The sequence below is a fragment of the Giraffa tippelskirchi genome, chromosome 6 (genome assembly GCF_054371585.1).
Source record: "Giraffa tippelskirchi isolate mGirTip1 chromosome 6, T2T-mGirTip1v1.2.pri, whole genome shotgun sequence".
Lineage (NCBI taxonomy): Eukaryota > Metazoa > Chordata > Mammalia > Artiodactyla > Giraffidae > Giraffa > Giraffa tippelskirchi.
Window position 1 is genome coordinate 57,592,379 of NC_137280.1, and position 18,798 is coordinate 57,611,176.

At 46.7% G+C, this 18,798-nt stretch overlaps 1 protein-coding gene across 2 annotated transcripts; it reads left to right on the top strand.

Moving 5' to 3' along the window:
* The first annotated feature begins 1,953 nt into the window (after positions 1-1,953).
* SNAI2 (snail family transcriptional repressor 2) lies at positions 1,954-5,555 on the top strand. 2 transcript variants are annotated; one of them, XM_081497990.1, is made up of 4 exons: positions 1,954-2,150; positions 2,476-2,578; positions 2,838-3,383; positions 4,305-5,555. In XM_081497990.1, exons 2-4 carry the CDS (start codon positions 2,575-2,577, stop codon positions 4,484-4,486), a joined length of 732 nt encoding a protein of 243 aa, XP_081354116.1. In that variant the 5' UTR covers positions 1,954-2,150; positions 2,476-2,574; the 3' UTR covers positions 4,487-5,555. The 2 variants fall into 2 exon arrangements, with proteins under 2 accessions (XP_081354116.1, XP_081354114.1); XM_081497988.1 differs by lacking the exon at positions 2,476-2,578.
* Positions 5,556-18,798: the final 13,243 nt, after the last annotated feature.

The following is an 18,798-nucleotide window of genomic DNA, read 5'->3' on the forward strand; positions in this document are numbered from 1 at the left end:
CGCCTCAGACAGGCTCCTGACACCCTTGCCACCCGGCAGGTGCGGGAACATGTCCCGACTCTGCCTGATGTCCACGTGATGAGGCATCTGTAACCCAGATTCAAGGGTTTTCCCTTGAGGAGTGAAACACTGTTCAACTCTTAGAGTGGATTGTTCACATACACACTTAAGCAGGTCATCCTGTGCCGTAATTATCGACCAACAAACAAACACGAGAATGCCTCCAGCTCCCTCACTGTGCTGAGCAGACTCTGGGTGGAGCTGAAGGAAGAAGTCAGCACATTGGCATCTGGGTTTTCTCAAGAGGGTCGCGTCCCTGACAAAGTGCCTCCCGCAGGAAACGGGCTGGGAGGGGCCAGGAGGGCTCCTGTTCCAATAAACCGGCCAATCTGAAATGAAAGTGCTAGTCACTCAGTCGAGTACGACTCTTTGAAACCCACCCCATGGATTGTAGCCTGCCAGGCTCCTCTGTGCATGGAATTCTCCAGGCAAGAATATCGGAGTGGGTAGCCACTCCCTCACAAAACAGAAGTTCAGAAAGTTGCTCTGGATTATCCTGCAGTTCACGGTTTGTGGAGGACTCTGAGGCATATTCATATTTTCCTGGCTCCCATGAAAACTGCTTTTTTCAACATAAAGGTTCATCTAAATTCCTTTCTCTGGTGTTTGAACCAGTGACTGTTGGGAGGAAGGTAAAGGGATCCTCCACAATAGCCCAGGCAGCTGGGGCCCCGCCCTCCCTGCCGCCTCACCGCAAGATTAAGAAGTTATGTGCCAGACATGCGCCTTCCTCTTGCAAGTCTTGACTTCAACTGTTATTTTTCCACTTGTTTTTTTTTTTTTCCTCCCAGCACCTGTTCGAATCAAGGGTAGGGTGGTCTGATTGCAAATTTGTTCCTTCCTTAATCTTTAAGCAAGAGGTGGAAAGGAGGAGAGATGCTTGAAAACATGGTTGAAATGTCATTTTTACAACGAGCCATTCTAGTGTATTTTTAGACTCAATACCATACACAAAATCAAGGTGTTTTTGCTAGTTACCCGGCTAGTTTAGAAACTTAACCAAGCGCTACAGGAGAGGCACCCTTTCCTTAAAAATGCCACGCAGGAGAGTGGCAGAGAAATGATGCGGCGACTTTATACTGAAAAAACAGCACCACAGAAAGCAAATAAATGTTTGAAACTATTGTCCCTAACGGCCCATTCACGCTTTTTTCCATTAAAAAAAAAACAAAAAACACCTAGTGGTGCATGAAAAGATAGAAGCGCTTCTCAGAGGCCTCTGGGAGAGCGTTCCAGATTCCCACGACAGGGATCTTAGTTCATCCTTTCCTCTCATCCTGGGGGCCCCGCTTCTCCCTGGACGTGGGTCCTTCGGGGGCCACAAAGCGCTTCTTTCAAGCCCCTACGTTAACAAGTGATACGACCGCTTTATTTCCGGAGGAAACGTCCCCCCTACCCGCAGCCGCCGGGACACTAAGCGCATCCCCAGCGCGCAAAGCGGGAGGGTCTCGGCCGGGCTGCCCCCTTTGCAGGCCAGCGGCTCACTCACTGGGGCTTTGTCCTCGCCGCTACCTTCCTTTTTCAAAAGTCAGGAGTGAACTGCTCCGTCCCTGTGCGCGCCAAACCTCTCCAAAGCCGCGAGGCTCCGGGAGCCCAGAGCCCAGCCTCCCCAGCCGGCGCGGAGCCCGCACCTGAAAGCCAGGCCCGGAGCAAAGACGCCGGCTCTGCGCTCAGGAAGGAAAACGACCTCTCCCGAAAAGACTGAAGCACTTTTTTCCTCTCCACTGAAAGCCGGGGCACAGCCCATTTTGAACCAGAATAATTTAGTCTGACAACAGATTCCTCCTCTGCTCACAGCTGGCCCAGAGGGAGGAGCTGAAATCTGAACCTCTCGGCTGTGATTGGACCCTTCTCGCGAAAGAGAGGAAAAAAAGGCCTCCCCGCCGCCACCGCGGGCTCAGTCCGCGAGGAGCCCGCGACCTGGCGGCGCCGCGCGCGCACCTGCGGGGCAGAGATGCTGTAGGACCGCGAGCCCCGCGCCCAGCGCCCAGCGCCCCGCGCCGCCGCCAGGATGCCGCGCTCCTTCCTGGTCAAGAAGCATTTCAACGCCTCCAAGAAGCCCAACTACAGCGAGCTGGACACACACACAGGTAAGGGGGGGCCAGATGTCTGCATCTCAGTCTGTCTGTAAATAGGTAACAACAGGGGTGTGCCGCCGCTCGACTTCGGTACGAAAGAGCTGAACACCCAGGCTGTTTGGTCCCGAAAGAGCGGTCCTTCCACAGATCGTTCGGGCTCGGATTTAATTCAAAACTTCCACACTCTGAGCTGGCGAGGAGAACTTCCCTGGGCTCTTGCGACGTCACGTTCCGCAGCGTGTACATACTTGCATAATGAGGACGTGGAGGCTGGGTGAGGCAGTGCGTGAACGTTGAATTATTGCCTTTTTCATGTAATAAGGCTCCTTTCCTCCAGAAAGCGGCTTGATTTACGCCGATCCTTGTACTTACCGGCGTGAGCCAAGCAAGCAGCCCACGCATGAGATGGAAGAGAACTTTTCTGTATCTTTAGAAAATGGGTAGGTTTCCCCCTGCGCTCGCTGGTCGCAGGGCCGGGCAGCCCCCACACTCGCTCGTGTGCGGGCGGGGGGCGGGCCGCAAATGAGCCTTAAGCGCAGTTACCGCGAGCAGCAGCGGCGGAAAAGTAATGTCTTCCCAGCGCCTGCCTGCTCCTGGGGAGTCTGTCTCCTTGTTCCCTGCGCGTGCAGCCTGGCTCTTCTCTGCGCTTTCGCGGTGCCCTCGTCTCACGCCCCGCTCCTCTCCTCTCTCCCTCCGCAGTGATTATATCCCCATGTCTCTACGAGGGCTACCCCATGCCTGTCATCCCGCAGCCGGAAGTCCTCAGGTCGGGAGCCTACAGCCCCATCGCCGTGTGGACCACCGCCTCTCCCTTCCACGCCCCGCTGCCCGCCGGCCTCTCCCCTCTGTCCGGATACCCCGCATCCTTGGGGCGCGTGAGTCCCCCTCCTCCGTCCGACACCTCATCCAAGGACCACAGCGGCTCCGAGAGCCCCATTAGCGACGAAGAGGAAAGGCTACAGTCCAAGCTTTCAGACCCCCACGCCATCGAAGCTGAAAAGTTTCAGTGCAATTTATGCAATAAAACCTATTCGACCTTCTCGGGGCTGGGCAAACACAAGCAGCTGCACTGTGACGCCCAGTCCAGGAAATCCTTCAGCTGTAAGTACTGTGACAAGGAATACGTGAGCCTGGGCGCCCTCAAGATGCACATTCGGACGCACACCTTACCTTGTGTCTGCAAGATCTGCGGCAAGGCGTTCTCCAGACCCTGGTTACTGCAAGGACACATCAGAACTCACACTGGTAAGAGAAACACGTAGTCAGGGTGTCGCCGTCCAGCAGAAGGAAGCTCTGGGCTGGCTGTCCGATTTGCCTTAAGTGGTGACACAGTACTTTTGATGATGGATGATCGTTTTTAGCTACTTCCTGACGACTCAAAAAGTCGTCAGAGCACAAAGGGCTCCACTGCTTGCTAACAGCCTCTGCTCCCGAGACTGCAAACAGCATTTAGACTTTGGAAAGTTAGATTCAGGAGGTTTGGTCTCAAAGATCAGTTAGCAAATCAGGAGAGATGTGCTTGGACGTGCGTTCTGTGAAATGTCTCCCAATGATTAGCAAATACAGATGTTGTTCTCCCAGTCAATTGATTAGGCAGACAGACCGATGAAGTTTTTGGTCCTTGGGTTTTTGTTAGTTACATTCTTACTGTGCTCTCACCCACAGCAAGTTGGATAGTGAGAGCTGAATTTGCTTTCCGTTGTTTACTTTTGTTTTGTTTTTGCTGCTGAGTTTTCTATTCCTAGCACAAAATCACCCTGCCAGAAGCGGGGGCACTCACCCAGGCTTAGTCATAATACAGAAGGAGGGAAAAGGGGAACTGTTGGGAAACCTGGGGAGGAGCTGGCCGTTAGCTGCACCTGCCGAAGAAGAGAGCTTGAACAAGCCAAGTCCTAGAACGACAGGGATTATTTCTGCAGGACTGGCAGCAGGAATTATATTTTTTTAATTTTTTTTAATTTGATTTTTTTAAAGTGTAACTTTCACATTTGTCTTAAAGGGCCAGACATTGAAACAGATATCGATTAAGGGGGATTTGAATCAAGTTTTGCTCCTTCTCATGCTTTTGGCAAACTGTGAAGATTGCTCATAAGCCTCTTCTGGCTTTGCATTTCCTCTGAAAACACTGACCATCTTTCTTTCTCCCCACCCCGCCCCACCCCCCAGGGGAGAAGCCTTTTTCCTGCTCTCATTGCAGCAGAGCCTTCGCAGACAGGTCCAATCTGAGGGCTCACCTGCAGACACACTCGGACGTCAAGAAATACCAGTGCAAGAGTTGCTCCAAAACCTTCTCGCGGATGTCCCTCCTGCACAAGCACGAGGAGTCTGGCTGCTGTGCGGCACACTAGTGACACAGCCCCTGTTTACTTGGGCAGATGCCTTTCTTGTTCACTTGTCACACATTTTACTTGTCACTCCACCTCTGAGCGACAAGTAAAAGTCCAAAGGCATTTTGTCTTGTGCTGACAAACCAGAATAATATGTATAGACACACACACACACACACACACACAGAGCTGCCAGGGCAGGGGATTCCATGTGCATCAGATTAATCCTTTCCATGTGAAGTTTAAAATGACCGTATATTTACTGACCGTTAGATGGAGAGGATAAAAGACAAGAATCTTGCTCTTCTGAGATGAAGCAAAAAGCACATTGCATCTTTTCTTACTAAGAAAGAATGCAAAGATTTACTTTGCTGCCAAAACATTTCAACTGAAAAGAACAGTGTTGCCTTGTACGGGATTTGTAATAGATTTTCCTATAGGACAAGAATCTGCCAGACACTATCTCAGGTGCCTTATAAAGTATTCCAAGTTCACTTTATTACATGTGTCATGTCTGGTCACCATCCTTGAACTGAAGCCTGCTTTGTTACCTGTCGTACTTTAAACTTTGTTCTTGAGGGAGAGAAAGAGAAGGAAAGAGAGGAAGAACAAGAAAGAAAAACACAGGAGAATGTATTAAAAGTGTTTTTTTTCTTCTTTTTTGGCCAATAAATAGTATGTGCCTTCGGGAGTCGGGAAAGACTATTTTGAACATTCCTGGTGCATGCTCCATGTCTTATGTATTAAAAGATTTTTAATAATTTTCTAAAATCAACTAAAGATGGGAATAAGTGCAACAAAGGATTTTTAGAAACTCTGTGATGTACTTAAACAACTTTAAATGCATACAACAAATGCAATCCACAACTGCACCCCTTCTAGCTGTCTTTTTAGTTAACTGTATAGTTGATGAGTCCATGTAAATTTGTGTTTATTTTTATATGATTGAATGAGTTTTGTATGAAAGTGAAAAGTTGTCTATAGCCAATGCCTATAAACAACCTGAAGACTTGTGAAATTTACATTTCTTTTTTTAAAAAAAACAGTTTTCAAGGTTCTTTTTTACAATAAACATTTTTGATTTAAAATCTATTGTTTGTATGCTCTCAGAGACTTTACTTACTTCATGATTAGTTCAAACAACTATATAAAGAACTGCTTCTTTTGTTAATAAGAGATAAAGTGAATGGTGTTCATTATGAATATCAAGTGTTAGTTTATGTGTTCGATTATAGTAAAGCCAGTAATTTTTCTTTACTCTTAAGATAATACTGAAAAAAAAAAAAAAAGATAATACTGTTACATTCAGAAAGACAGCATCATACTGGGAGTTTGTTAGCATGCCTCTTTAACAAAAATCACACTTTCTGAGTGCTAAGAATATTCACCTTATTGATAGTCAAGAATATCTTTCAAAACTTTTTCTTTTTGATGACTTGATTGTGTTGGCTTTATAAAATCAAATTACAGTCACTGGTTGTAATTAGTGTCTGTCATATAGGCCACCAGAACAGTTTAAGGACTTTAAAAGAAATGTCATTAATGATATATAAGAAGAAAAATAGAGCATCTGCATGAAAAGATCAGGAAAAAGATTTATTTATAGTAGTCGACTTATTATAAATTATACAAGTTGGAAAATTAAGTCACTCAAAGAAAGCCTCACATCTAGTGGGTTAAGATAATCAGCAGTCTGACAGGTGCATGGCTAAGAAAGAGAAGGTTGGGGTTTCTCTTTATGGTATTTTGAAGAGGCCCCCACTCAAACCCACTGTTACCTAATCCAACAGGGCAAGACTGGCCAGCCCACCCATAAGCACATGCTCACCAAACACAGTGGACTGACTCACACATCAGGATGCTAAACAACCGTCACAGGCACTGTGACAGTCACCACGCTATGTATTTAAATCCAGACTCCAAACCCATGTTGAGCAGAGTTCCTGCCACCATTAATCACTTCTCTCTGGTTTGCTCAGAACTCACAGAATTATTCTTCCTTCTAATGTCCTTATGATACAAACAAAAGCCAGAACCAGTATCTCAAAGACATTAGCAAATACCAACATATCCCCTAGATGCTCAGACACATCCCAATGTGTGTTACATTTAAGTTTTAGCTGACATATAAAAAGGGAGTGTGTCGACCAAAAAAACTCCTCAATTTCATATTCTGTTTGATTTTTTCGTATCTCAGGACATATCTCTCAAAAGCAAAATTATTTGAAGAGCAATTTATATATGTAACAGAGATGGCTGCTGTCTTGTCTGGGGCATTCTGAAGTCAAGAAAAGACTGCTTTAGTTCGTGCATATGGTACATAAACGATGCCCAGAAGCTTGCAGGCCAGGTAATAAGTAGAAACATCTCACGAGGACACGTGTAAGTGAGGCAGGCAGCATCCTTGTGGCCTTCTAGTTGGTCCTCCCAGAACCACATGACTCGCATTCCTTTCCTCCTCTGTAGATCTGCAGGCATCTCATTTCCTGGTGTCCAAAACACAAACATAATTTTCTAAGGGGAAAATCTGTTCATTCATTTAATTTCCCAGTGAAGAATTAGTGGTAATATTTTTGCAGTATTATATATTTTTTGCAGTACATATAAAGTGTATATTTCTACTTTGTCCTCACAATTTTCATTTCATTCATGATTTAAATATTCTACTTTCATTAATGTCATGAGTTTGAAGTACAATACGTGAATTAGATATTGAGATTTTCTATAGGTATAGCTCAGTAATTTTTTAGAATTTTTAGCATTTCTATGAGGTCTTTGCACATCCTGTAATACATAAGACCTGGCTTGGATACCACATACTTCGAATGCTTTCCCAAATTTGATCTTTCTGAAAGAGTTATATCATTTACAATGTGGTGCTTATCTCCCTGAATGGCAGTTTCTTGAAACCTTTTTCCCTCATTAGACACAGCACCTTCAAATAAACTCACAGCAGCCAGTACATCATCTAGAACATAGATATTAATGCATGTTTGTTGAATGAATAAATGAATAAAGTAACAGAAATTGGTAAAAATGGCCTGCAGACCTAAAATAAATTTAACATATTTCTTTTTATTGCAAAAAGTCTTGATAATTTTTGAGAGATCCTCTAGGCAAATGTGCTGGTGAGTCTTCTAACTTAGTGATGCCAGCCTCCCGCCAACAGGGAAGATGCTTCAAACAGGGGATAAGGGGCAAGTGCACCTGGACCAGGTTGGATGGACTTTCTGAGAACCTGAGCTTTGAAAACTATGGTTTTAATCATCAGAATGTGTTCTAAGGAGCCTACTCAGGATCCATCCTTGCTCCCTATAGTATGAGACAGAGTGGCACAGTAGGAACAGCCCCAGCTTTTATTTTCATCTTATATGTTTATATTATTGGCTTTATGTCCTTCTGCAACCTAACCCCTCGGCACCCCATTTCCTGAAGTTTAAAGGAGGACGAGACCCGCAGGGTCACAACTGCGGCCTGACAGTCTCGGACACGGTGTCCACGGTGCTTTCACTCCACACTCAGCCAAACCTGCTCCCTGGTCAGATGTCCCCTCACCCGGTCGCCTCCAGTGGTCACAGTGTCTCTATACAGCTGGTTTTTTATGGCTACAAAGATTAAACTCTGAGTTTGGAAAACGGAGCCAGGGCAGCAGAGGCCACGAGCTGCAGAACTGAAATCCAAACCCAAATTCTCCGGCTTTCCAGACCTGCTTCTTCCGCTGCCCTTGGGAGGAAGGGTCCCCGGAGTATCCGGGTCATGGGCACCCACGTCGCAGGCACACGGCAGGCAGAGGCCTCTGGAAGCCCAAGAGGACGTGCTCCTAGATCACACAGCGCAGGGCTGAGCTCAGGAACCATCGTAACTCGTAACTCGTAACTTGGGGATTACACAATCACATCCAACAATCTCCAGAGGCATTTCCCAACTCAGCTGGAGAAGCCCTGTTGGCCCCACTTCCTGCAGGGCTGCCTGGCAGGGCCTGCTCCCCACGGCTCCCCTGCGCCCTCCTGGGGCCACGAGCCATTTCCTCCCCCCACCCCCACCCAGGCAAGCTGGAAGGCAGCTGGTCTCCATCCTCGGCCGTTAACACTTCATCTTCTGAAGGCCACTACAGCTCCCTCTCACACCCACACTCCTCACCCGGCTTTTATCTCCAGAGACAACAAGGCTTCCAAGGCAAACATCCTTTCTTTCACCACTAAAATGTGGACACTCCAGGGTAATGAGGCAATTATAATTGTGAAAAGTCGAAGACTTCCCTGGCTGACATCCACTTCCAAGGAGTTGCTCCTAGTTTAGATACGGGAAGCGTTCTGAGCAAAACTCACTTAAGAATGAGTGTCCTGTCATCACCGGGAGCAAGGATTCTCAAATGAGTTGGCTTTTCTCTCCTTCTTATCTTCCCACCAGGGGCAGATGGGGAGCAGAAAGACTCCCCTCACCTGAGACAGACACACACGGAGGGGAAAATCCTCTCGTTTCATTTCCATTGGTAACAGTACGTGTCCACAACCACAGGCCTGAGCTCTGGGCTAAGTGAGGGCCGGCCCCTCAGGCCTCCAGGAAGTAATCATTACCCTGTGGACGGCATGCACGGAAAAAGCAGCGAGCCTGGCAGGCCTTCCGCCCTGGCCCCCAGCCAGACCCCAGACAATGAGCGATCAGCAGAGGAAACGGCCCCGTATCCCTGGCCTGGGACCCCAGAGAGGCCAGCAGGGTATTTATAGCCATGAGTGGGAAGGCTGCTGCCAACAGGAGCCGGTGCACTGGTACAGTCTGTGCTCTCGCTCACTGAGGTAGGCTCCTGTGCTTGTGATCCACTCGGCCAGTTGTTTGGGAGATGATCTGTGAGTTATCACTAACTAGTTTTCTTAGACAACGTCGGGGGACGGTCAGGATGGGGAGAAGGATGGATGACCTTCTCCTGTGGTTTGTTCTAGGCTGGAACTTGCCCCCGCCCCTCCCAGGCAAGGACTTCTGCTTCTGCAGAAACAGCAGGTAGCAAGAGCTGGTTCTAGAAAGTGGGAAGAAAGACTCAGGCAAAGTGAAATAGCGAGACATTCTTCTAACAAAGACAACAAATGAGCATCATATTTCTCCTGAGTTCCAGCTTCTGCCTGTAGATGCTCAGACGAGCAGAGTCGGAGCTCTCCTGTGATGCATGAGCCTTTTATTCAGACTTGGCAGAGAGAACAATGAAAGATGCCTAAGGTCCTTACGGCCCCCACCTCTCAGATCTCTGTGAGCTGCGGTCATCCTGGGTTCTGGAGTGGGACAGGGCCTGGGAGTCTGCATTTCTAGCTGGCTCCCAGGTGTTAGGCTGACCTTGAACATCACCCCAGGGTGCCAGGCTGTGACCACACTCAGCTCCCAGCCCCTCCCGCTTCCCAGGCAAGCTGAGGGTGGTAAAGACAGGACCACACAGATGTCCAGTGAAGCGGCTCCTCTCCTCCAGGCCACCTGATGCAAAGCACCGACTCATTGGAAAAGACCCTGATGCTGGGAAAAAGAGAGGGCAGGAGGAGAAGAGGGTAACAGAGGATGAGATGGTAGGATGGCATCACCGACTCAATGGACTTGAGTTTGAGCAAACTCCAGGAGATAGTGAAGGACAGGGAAGCCTGGCATGCTGCAGTACATGGGGTTGCAAAGAGTCAGACATGACTTAATGACTGATCACCAAAACACACACCAGCTGCTTCCACTCCCACTCCAAGACTGGGCCTTGCTCTCTGCAGAAAAGCTTAAATGTGATTTCAGCCCAAAGGGAGAAAACCACCCACACTGGCAAGGCTGATGGGGTGGGTCCAGCCTGGACCACTGCCCTGGCCCTCAGGTGGGCTCCTACTTGAGTACCATGGGACTCCTCTAGGAATGCTCACAGCCAGCTTGGGGAGCAACTGCACAGGCTTCTCCTGCCCATTGTATCTTTTACAGATGTTTGACATCCTGCCAAGTGGAAATTAGTTGATGTATTTTTTCTCTAGTTGCTAGGTTACTTTAACTATGTTGTTTTAATTTAATTATGTATTACTTATTAATATTTACATAAAATGGCAAATGGGCACTCTTAGGAGAAAATGATTTTTTCTGAACTGATGGCAAGTAATTCTTTTCTCTGTTAAATGTTTTTTTTTCCCCATAATAGCCAAACTCATCCAAAATACAATAAAAGGATGACAGACAATTAAACTGAGAATCATTTTACTCTCTAAGTCAGTCTATCATTGAATAAGGAATATATAATAATAATCAGTTGATCTTTGAACTGAATTGCCTGGATCAATTTATAAATGGATTGTTTTCACCACACACTGTGGCACCTCACAGTCCGTGACTGGTTGAATCTACAGACACTGGGGTCACCTGTAAAGTTATACACAGATTTTCATCTGTGGGCAGTTTGGCATCCCTCACCCCTACCTGTGTTGTTCAAGGGTCAGCTGTGTGTATAATGAAGGATTCCCTATTTCTTTGTTTTTAACTTTGAAGAGATTTTTTTTTTTCTGAAGTCACACATAAAGGACACGGAATCAGAATGGCTTTAGACATTTCAACAATACTGGACATTTGAAGATAAAGGAACAGTGACTTCAAAATAAAAAGAAAACTATCTCCAATCTAGAATTTTACACCCAGCCAAACAATCACAAATGAAGGTGCTATGAAGAGCATTTTCCACATGCAAGGGCTCAAAACATTATTCCATACACCCTTTCACAGGAAGCAATAATCTTTTGTGCCTATTTCTTACATTAAGTACCATTTGAAGAATACATTTCACATTATTGACCATATACTGATCACTTTGTGTTCTCTTATTTTATGGAGTAAATTTATTGTAAAACCATGTTTGTCAAAACAAAATAGAATACAGATCACCATGTCTTAAGCCTATAGGTCTAAGGGAAGTAAAGGAATGAATTATAATGGGGCAAATTCAGCAGAAATTATCTAAAGGTAAGAACCAATGGCAGATTTGGGGGGTGACAGAGAGAAGAAAATGGTTACCCACTCTAGTATTCTTGCCTCAGGAATTCCACAGATAGAGGAGCCTAGTGGGCTATAGTACGTGGAGTTGCACACAACTGTATGACTTACACACACACACACACACACACACACACACACACACACATGCACACACAATACAAAATGCCATAAAGCATCACGAGGTGCTGCACTGGCCTAGGGTGGGCATCTTTGTCAGGGTGGCCATCGACCAGGTCCAGTTAGTCCCATCTTGCTTAACCCGAGCTTTGGGTGGTCACTGGGAGGTCTATCTGCCACTTCTGACAGGGGGATAGACGCTGTGGTCTGACCCAGGTGGAGGCAGTGAGGGCACTTGGGTATCTGTGTGCCTGTGGAGCTTTGAGGTCCTGCCCTCCTCCTGACTGTGCTTCAGGGCTTCCTCCTCAGCTCTGGTCATCACCATAAGTTATATGTGCTATAGATAAAAGCAATCTTCTGAGCCCAGGCCCAAAATGCACACTTGGTCCCCCCCTGAAGCACACTGACCACGGTCCCCCTTCCTGTCTCCTGTGGCAGGAAAGAGGATGACGGCTGGACCTGCAGTAGCCCTGGGGGGACCAGAGGCCCTTCCAACCTCCATATGTCCTGAAGACAGATACACAGACAGGCGAGAGGCCCAGTGGAGTATCTCCAGCATCAGGGGCATTATGGATGGAGAAGAAGGGGTCCAGGTACCATGGAGAGCACAGGCTGCCTAGCGGCTCTTGGATTTGAAAAAGCATCGGAATCATGGGAAGATCCCCTGGAGGAGTAAATGGCAACCCACTCCAGTATTCTTGCCTTGGAAATCCCATGAACAGAAGAGCCTAGCAGGCTACAGTTCATGGGGTCACCAAGAGTCAGATACAACTTAGCAACTAAGCACGAAATCAGCAAAAGACTGGTGGAAACATGCATTGCTGGTCCTGTCCCCTGAGTTTGGAATTAGAAGGTTGGCAGGGGACCCAAGGACCTGCATGTCTCCCAAGCTCCCAAGTAAGGCTGGTACAGTTGGTCTGGGACCACCTCGAGGAGGGCAGGGTCTCAGGAGGGGAGGGGGATAGAGGCTGAGCCCCTACAGTTCATGATGTGACGAGAGTTAGGACTTGTGCACAAGTTTAGGATCATTCTCTTGCTCACTCCGGTTCATCACATCCCACTGCTTGCCAAGCAAGCCTGGTCCTAGGCTCTCGATGGAAGGAACGGTTAGAGCAGACCACCCCCCACCCCAGTGAAAGAATGGAAAAGGAAACAGCACACACTCATTCTGAATGATTCCAAATTCTTTACAAATTTCTTTATAGCACAGCAGGTTTCAGAAAGTGTGAAATTCAGCTGAAAAGTACATTATTTATATATTGTATATAAGTATATTATATATTATATGGTATAATAGATATTAAGCTGAAATTAAGCTGATATAGTATAAAATTCAGGTTGGTGGGGGTGGAGCTTTTTAGTACAATACAAACAACTTTACAGGACAAAAGAGAAAGAAAATGATAGAGGCCTTAGCTACAAAGATTTCTTTATAATGCATAATAAATGAAACTGAGTGAGAATCCAGGCATTTGGCTCATATGCCACAATTTTAAAGTCATTTTCTTGCGTTTGTAATCTAGTCTGATGGGCCCGTCTGCCGTAATCTGTGGGACAAATGCTGATCAGAGAAGGATTTCCCTCCATGAACGCAGCCAGACAAGCCCTTCTTGGATTCTGTGCTTTCAACCAAAGACGTAAAAGGGTCTTTGTATTACTGCTTTCCTGAGGCAATAAAAAGGCAATAAAAAAGAATTAGGAGAAAAGACGATTTGAAATGTAATTTTTAGGTTTTTTACAATTCAGGAAAATCTGGAGGCCTTCAGGATGGAGCCGCTGCTAGGGTGCAGGCTGGACCCGGGACGGGAGCGTCCTCCCCGGGGCACCAGCCTGGTTCTCTACTCCTGCCAACACGAAAGAGCCCAGGTACCTTTCCAGGGAGGCGTCCTGATCAACCTTAAAGGCAGCCACTCTTCTTTTTCAACTTCAGATCTTAAACAAGGAAGAGGCAGCATTTTCATTTATCCTGCAAAACTGCCATCCTGCAACACAAACATCAGTGACATGACTTTTTAAAGGAACCAATGGCTGCAGTTCCATCATAACCTAGGCAATTCTGGTCTATGGGCCTAGCATGGGCAGCGCGGGGAGGCATGCAGGGCTCTGTGGCCCTGGCTGACAGGGCTCCATGCCCAACCCAAGCCAGCCTAGTGCTCCCTCTCCTTCGGCCGCAGTGAGGATGGTTCTTGACTCTGGGCAGGTGAGGAGTGCAGGCCATAGTATCTCACACAGCAGGGATCAGCACACTTTTTTTTCTTCAAGTTGAACCTGGTTTTCAATCTATAGACACCAGTTCTAAGGAGAAAGCTGAAAACTTAATTTTTCTCCAATGAGAAAGTGATTCTATCCTTGTCTGTTAGAAAGAGATGCTCCCTCCCTTTCAGCAGCCTTCCTTCCCTGCTCTGAGCAGTTAATAAGACCACCTGAGATGGGTGTGATGTGAGCATTCACCATGCGGTCATCACAGGTCAGAATCTGCCCCCAGCAGCCCACGAGCTGCCTCACCCAGAACAATGCAAGAAGCTGAGAAGTCAGAAGGACGTTTCTCAGACTCACAAACCATAAAAATATACAAGAAGCTCTTCATCCAATGAGTTTGTCAATAACTTTGAAAAGTTTTCACCTTCTGTATAATGAGTTTATATAAAGTACACACTTAAATGAGAGTATCTCACTTCTGAAATCAGAAAAGAAACACTTTGAAAAGTCCAGGACAGATGCTTCATATGCCATGCTGTGACCAAGTTTTCTCTCTATGTTCCATACCTGTTATTTGGGTCTATATCAAAGATGAAGTGAATTCTAAAACCAAAGTAATTTTCATCCCATCAGGAGGATTCAAATGATGTGCAGGAGAGAAGTATCTTGAAGTGAAGTTGAAAAGGAAGGTTAGAAATAGATGCCTCACTTATCTTTTTCATGAATGTGTGAATTCCACCCTTATACACCCCCAACGGGATGTTGCACAAGGGCAGCGAGGGAGCAGGACACCCCGACCCTTCAGTTGGAAGTGAAGCCAGTGTGTGGCTGTCATGGCACCAGTGATGACCCCACAAGGTCAGAAAGTCGCCAGTAAACCCACTCCAGGAGAAGGCAGGGATGGGGTCTGAACCCCTGCTTTCCTGAGATGGACGACAGGTCCCCCACAGGCCACAGGCTTTACCCCAAGCTTCTCTCTGCCCTTCACCAGTGCAGCTGAACTGAATGAAGGAAGCAAAGCCATGTGGGGTTGATGGATGGTCCTCCTTGGTGTCCTTTTTGGCTTTTTCCTAGAAGCTAACCCGGTTAGTCCAGTGAAGTGCCAACCACCAATCCTTATTGCTCACAAAAGAAAAGACAGACAACATTACTCACACCTATTCAGGTCTCTGTTTTACTCTCTTTCCCATAAAAAGTTAAAAATAAAGAAAATAATATGAAATATATATATATATATATGGAATCACTTTGCTGCACAGTAGAAATTAAAGCAATATTGTAAATCAACTATTGAAAGTTGAAACTGTTAGTCGCTCAGTCTTGTCTGACTCTTTGTGACCCCCATGGACTCTTCTGTCCACGGAAATCTCCAGGCCAGAATACTGGGTGGGTAGCCATTCATTTCTCCAGAGATCTTCTGGACCCAAGGATCAAACCCTGGCTTCCTGCATTGGCAGGTGGATTCTTTACCATCTGAGCCACCAGGAAAGCTCAGATCAACTGTACTTCAATAAAATAAATTTTTAAAAAATAAGTAAAGAATAAAATGAAACTGTTCCTGGCTTTTAGATTGAGATTGCCAATGCTCAACATTATCAATAGTTGCTGTTGTCCTTGTTCAGTCACTAATTCATGTCTCTTTGTGACCCCATGGACTGCAGCACGCCAGGCTTCCCTGTACTTCGCTATCTCCTGGAGTTTGCTCAAACTCATGTCCATTGAGTCAATGATGGTATCCAACCACCTCATTCTCTGTCATCCCCTGCCCTCAATCTTTTCCAGCAATTGTGAATCCCACCAAGCACAATACAGTGGGATTCAAACCCCAGCTGAATCCATGGAAGACATCAGATGAAAGAAAAACTCAGTAACCATATCAGCATGTCAGTACTGTTTCTTGTTGGCCAAATGGGCTTTTCATATCCAGTAACCACAGGACCGCATTTCATCAAGGAATAAGTAAACACTCAGAAGACTCTGAAGCTGTGAGGAACTGCTGTTGAATTCATTTGCCATCACTTGTAACTTTTACTAAATAAAGGGAATCCAGAAAACTGACATTTCTTCCACAAAAACACCACAGCCAATTCATCAATTGTATTGGATAATGTTTCCTGATGGGCTATTTATGTTCTGATTGGTGGACTCAGGTAGTCAAGAATCCTGCTGTAATTCAGGTAAGTTCAGTTCACTTCAGTCGCTCAGTCGTGTCCAACTCTTTGTGACCCCATGAACTGCAGCAAGCCAGACCTCCCTGTCCATCACCAACTCCCAGAGTCCAACCAAACCCATGTCCATTGAGTTGGTGATTCCATCCAACCATCTCATCCTCTATTGTCCCCTTCTCCTACTGCCCTCAATCTTTCCCAGCATCAGGGTCTTTTCAAATGAGTCAGCTCTTCACATCAGGTGGCCAAAGTATGGGAGTTTCAGCTTCAGCATCAAACCAGGGTTCAATTCCTGGGTCAGGAAGATCCCCTGGAGAAGGGTATGGCAATTCTCCAGTATTCTTGCCTGAGAATCCCATGAACAGAGGAGCCTGGTGGGCTACAGTCCAAAGGCCACAAAGAGTTGGACAAGATTTAGTGACTAACACAGGGAGAAAGGTTAGGAGACCCTGTACCCTAACATCAATGAGTCTTAGAAAATTCAGAAAATGTCTGCATTGGGGTTTGTGTAGGGACGTTCAAATAATTCTGACCCAAATGTGGATCTCTCTACGTGGGAATACCTAATATGGCTGTGGCTTTAGGCTCCAGTTTGATGAACCAGAAAAATAAGTATGAGAGCAGTGCCAACCCACTGGCCCGACTCCAGGGAAAAACGAATTTACTGGGTGAGAGACTGAGTCTTTGCTGTGGTTCCATGGACATAGCCCACCCTCTTCACAGTCGCATGAAGGGCAGCAGAGAACTTTCCCGTCTTCCTCTGATAGAGCAAAACATAGGAGTGAACACAAATGTGTTTTCTCAGCCCAGCACACCAAAGGCAACTTCTAAACAAGCTGAGACCCAAACCCATAGGCTTTTATTGATTCTCAGTAAATACATGATTGAATTTATCTTTGTGTGTACTCCAGAAATGTTGAACAGCTGGTAGTTTCCTAAATAGGCTAAAGGGCAGGACATCGCACCCCGCCCACTTCTGGCACCCCTTCTCCCCTGTGTCTGTCTGGCTGACTCCTACAGGATCTTGGAACCTCAGTTCAAGTCCTGCCTCCTGCAAGGAGCTTCCTCCCACTCTCCCAGACCTGCCCCTGGTTCTTACCCACGCACATGGCACACCATTCACGGGACAGCTGTTGCCTCTGTGCCCATCTCCTCTCTGGATGGTGAATTCTTTAAGGGTTGACACTGGAATCACATTTTTATCTCCCAGCAAGCTGGGCCTAAGAGATGAGCAGAAAGTTTTACTGAATGAAGGATTTTCTCCCAAGGTAGACGTCATCTGGTGATTGTGGGAATAACTTATCGTAAGCCCTGAATGGTACTCTGAGACACCTTGCAGCTGAAACAGCGCAGAGCACAGACATGCGTCAATGTATAATCAACAGCCGTCTCCCCGTGCGGCAGCGAAGCCAGCTGTCAAGACGGGTGCATTTTCTGAACCCTCACGCTCCGGCCACCATTTCCACGTCTCCCCCCACTGACGAATTCCTCATGATTAAACAACAGCAAGTGGCTCTCACAGAAGTTATGTTTCCTCCACTGTGTGCCTGCCCTGTCTCTCTGTCCGTCCGCTCTCTCTCTCTCTCTCCCATGGATGCTGCAGGCTGCAGCCATATATGGCTTTTCCTATGATGTGAGCTCTCGACGTCTCCCCAGGTCACCTCCCTGGCTTTGTGGTCTGGGAAACCAGCTCTGGGGATGATTCACCCACCACTAGATGGTCTGGATTGTTTAAGGCTCTTTCATGCACTTCATGGTTCTTCAAAGAAGGCAGCTGCTCAGTGTCTGGTCTGATTACATCCAGGAAGAAATAGCGTGTCTCCCCTCAAGTCATCTTTACCTGTGCACAGACTAAGTCGCTATCTGCACTTCTGGGTGTGTGTGTGTGTGAGAGAGAGTGTGAGTTTGTGTGTGTTACAGAAGCACAGTCACTGTGAGAAGTCTCTCAGGCTGGAGGCCTCAATGCAACACTCGTCTTTGAAAACCCCTATTTGGAACATTAGAAACATCTGGGGAAACCACATTTCCATGTTGAAATAAAGATAAGTTGTCATTCCTGCTGATCATTTTGAATGTACCCCACAGCCTGATGAGAGCATTTGCCCAAAGCAAGTTATAGAGCAAGGAAATAAAAAAGAAAAAAATTAAGGAAAAGTAAAGAAAAAGATGGCTCAGATGGTAAAGAATCTGCCTGCAATGCAGGAGACCCAGGTTCAATCCCTGGGTCGGGAAGATTCCCCAGAGAAGGGAATGGCAACCCACTCCAGTATTCTTGCCTGGAGAATCCCACGGCCAGAGGAACCTGGTGGGCTACGTCCATGGGCTCACACAGAGTCGGACAGGACTGAGTAACCAACACAAAGAAAAAGAAGAGATCTTTCTAGCATGAGTTTTCTTAACTACCCCTCCCACCAAGCCCAGGGAGTAGGCTTCTGGGGGCATCAGGCCAGGAGGGTGGTCAGGACCAGGGCAGGCAGAGGTCCTGGGGAGGCACAGTGATCAGACGTTGTTGGTTTTCCTTGTGCTAAATTCAACTAATAATCTAGACCTATGCCTACGATGGGCTTCCCTGGTAGCTCAGACAGTAGAGTCTGCCTGCAATGCAGGAGACCTGGGTTCAATCTTTGAGCCAGGAAGATCCCCTGGAGAAGGAAATGGCAATCCACTCCAGTATTCTTGCTGGAAAATCCCGTGGATGGAGAAGCCTGGCAGGCCACAGTCCATGGGGTCTCAAAGAGTTGGACACGACTGAGAGACTAACACACATACATGCCTACTAATGCATGTATTTGGTCTGGAAATTTAGCATAATATAATCTTAACACAAGGTTTCAGGCTGATGTTCTAATTTCACAC

Bases quoted from the DNA above. Each gene is read 5' to 3' on its own strand.
- SNAI2 (XM_081497988.1), top strand. From the start codon at position 2,072: ATGCCGCGCTCCTTCCTGGTCAAGAAGCATTTCAACGCCTCCAAGAAG. The intron at 2,151-2,837 runs GTAAGGGGGGGC...CTCCCTCCGCAG, and splicing joins CGAGCTGGACACACACACAG to TGATTATATCCCCATGTCTC. The intron at 3,384-4,304 runs GTAAGAGAAACA...CCCACCCCCCAG, and splicing joins ACACATCAGAACTCACACTG to GGGAGAAGCCTTTTTCCTGC.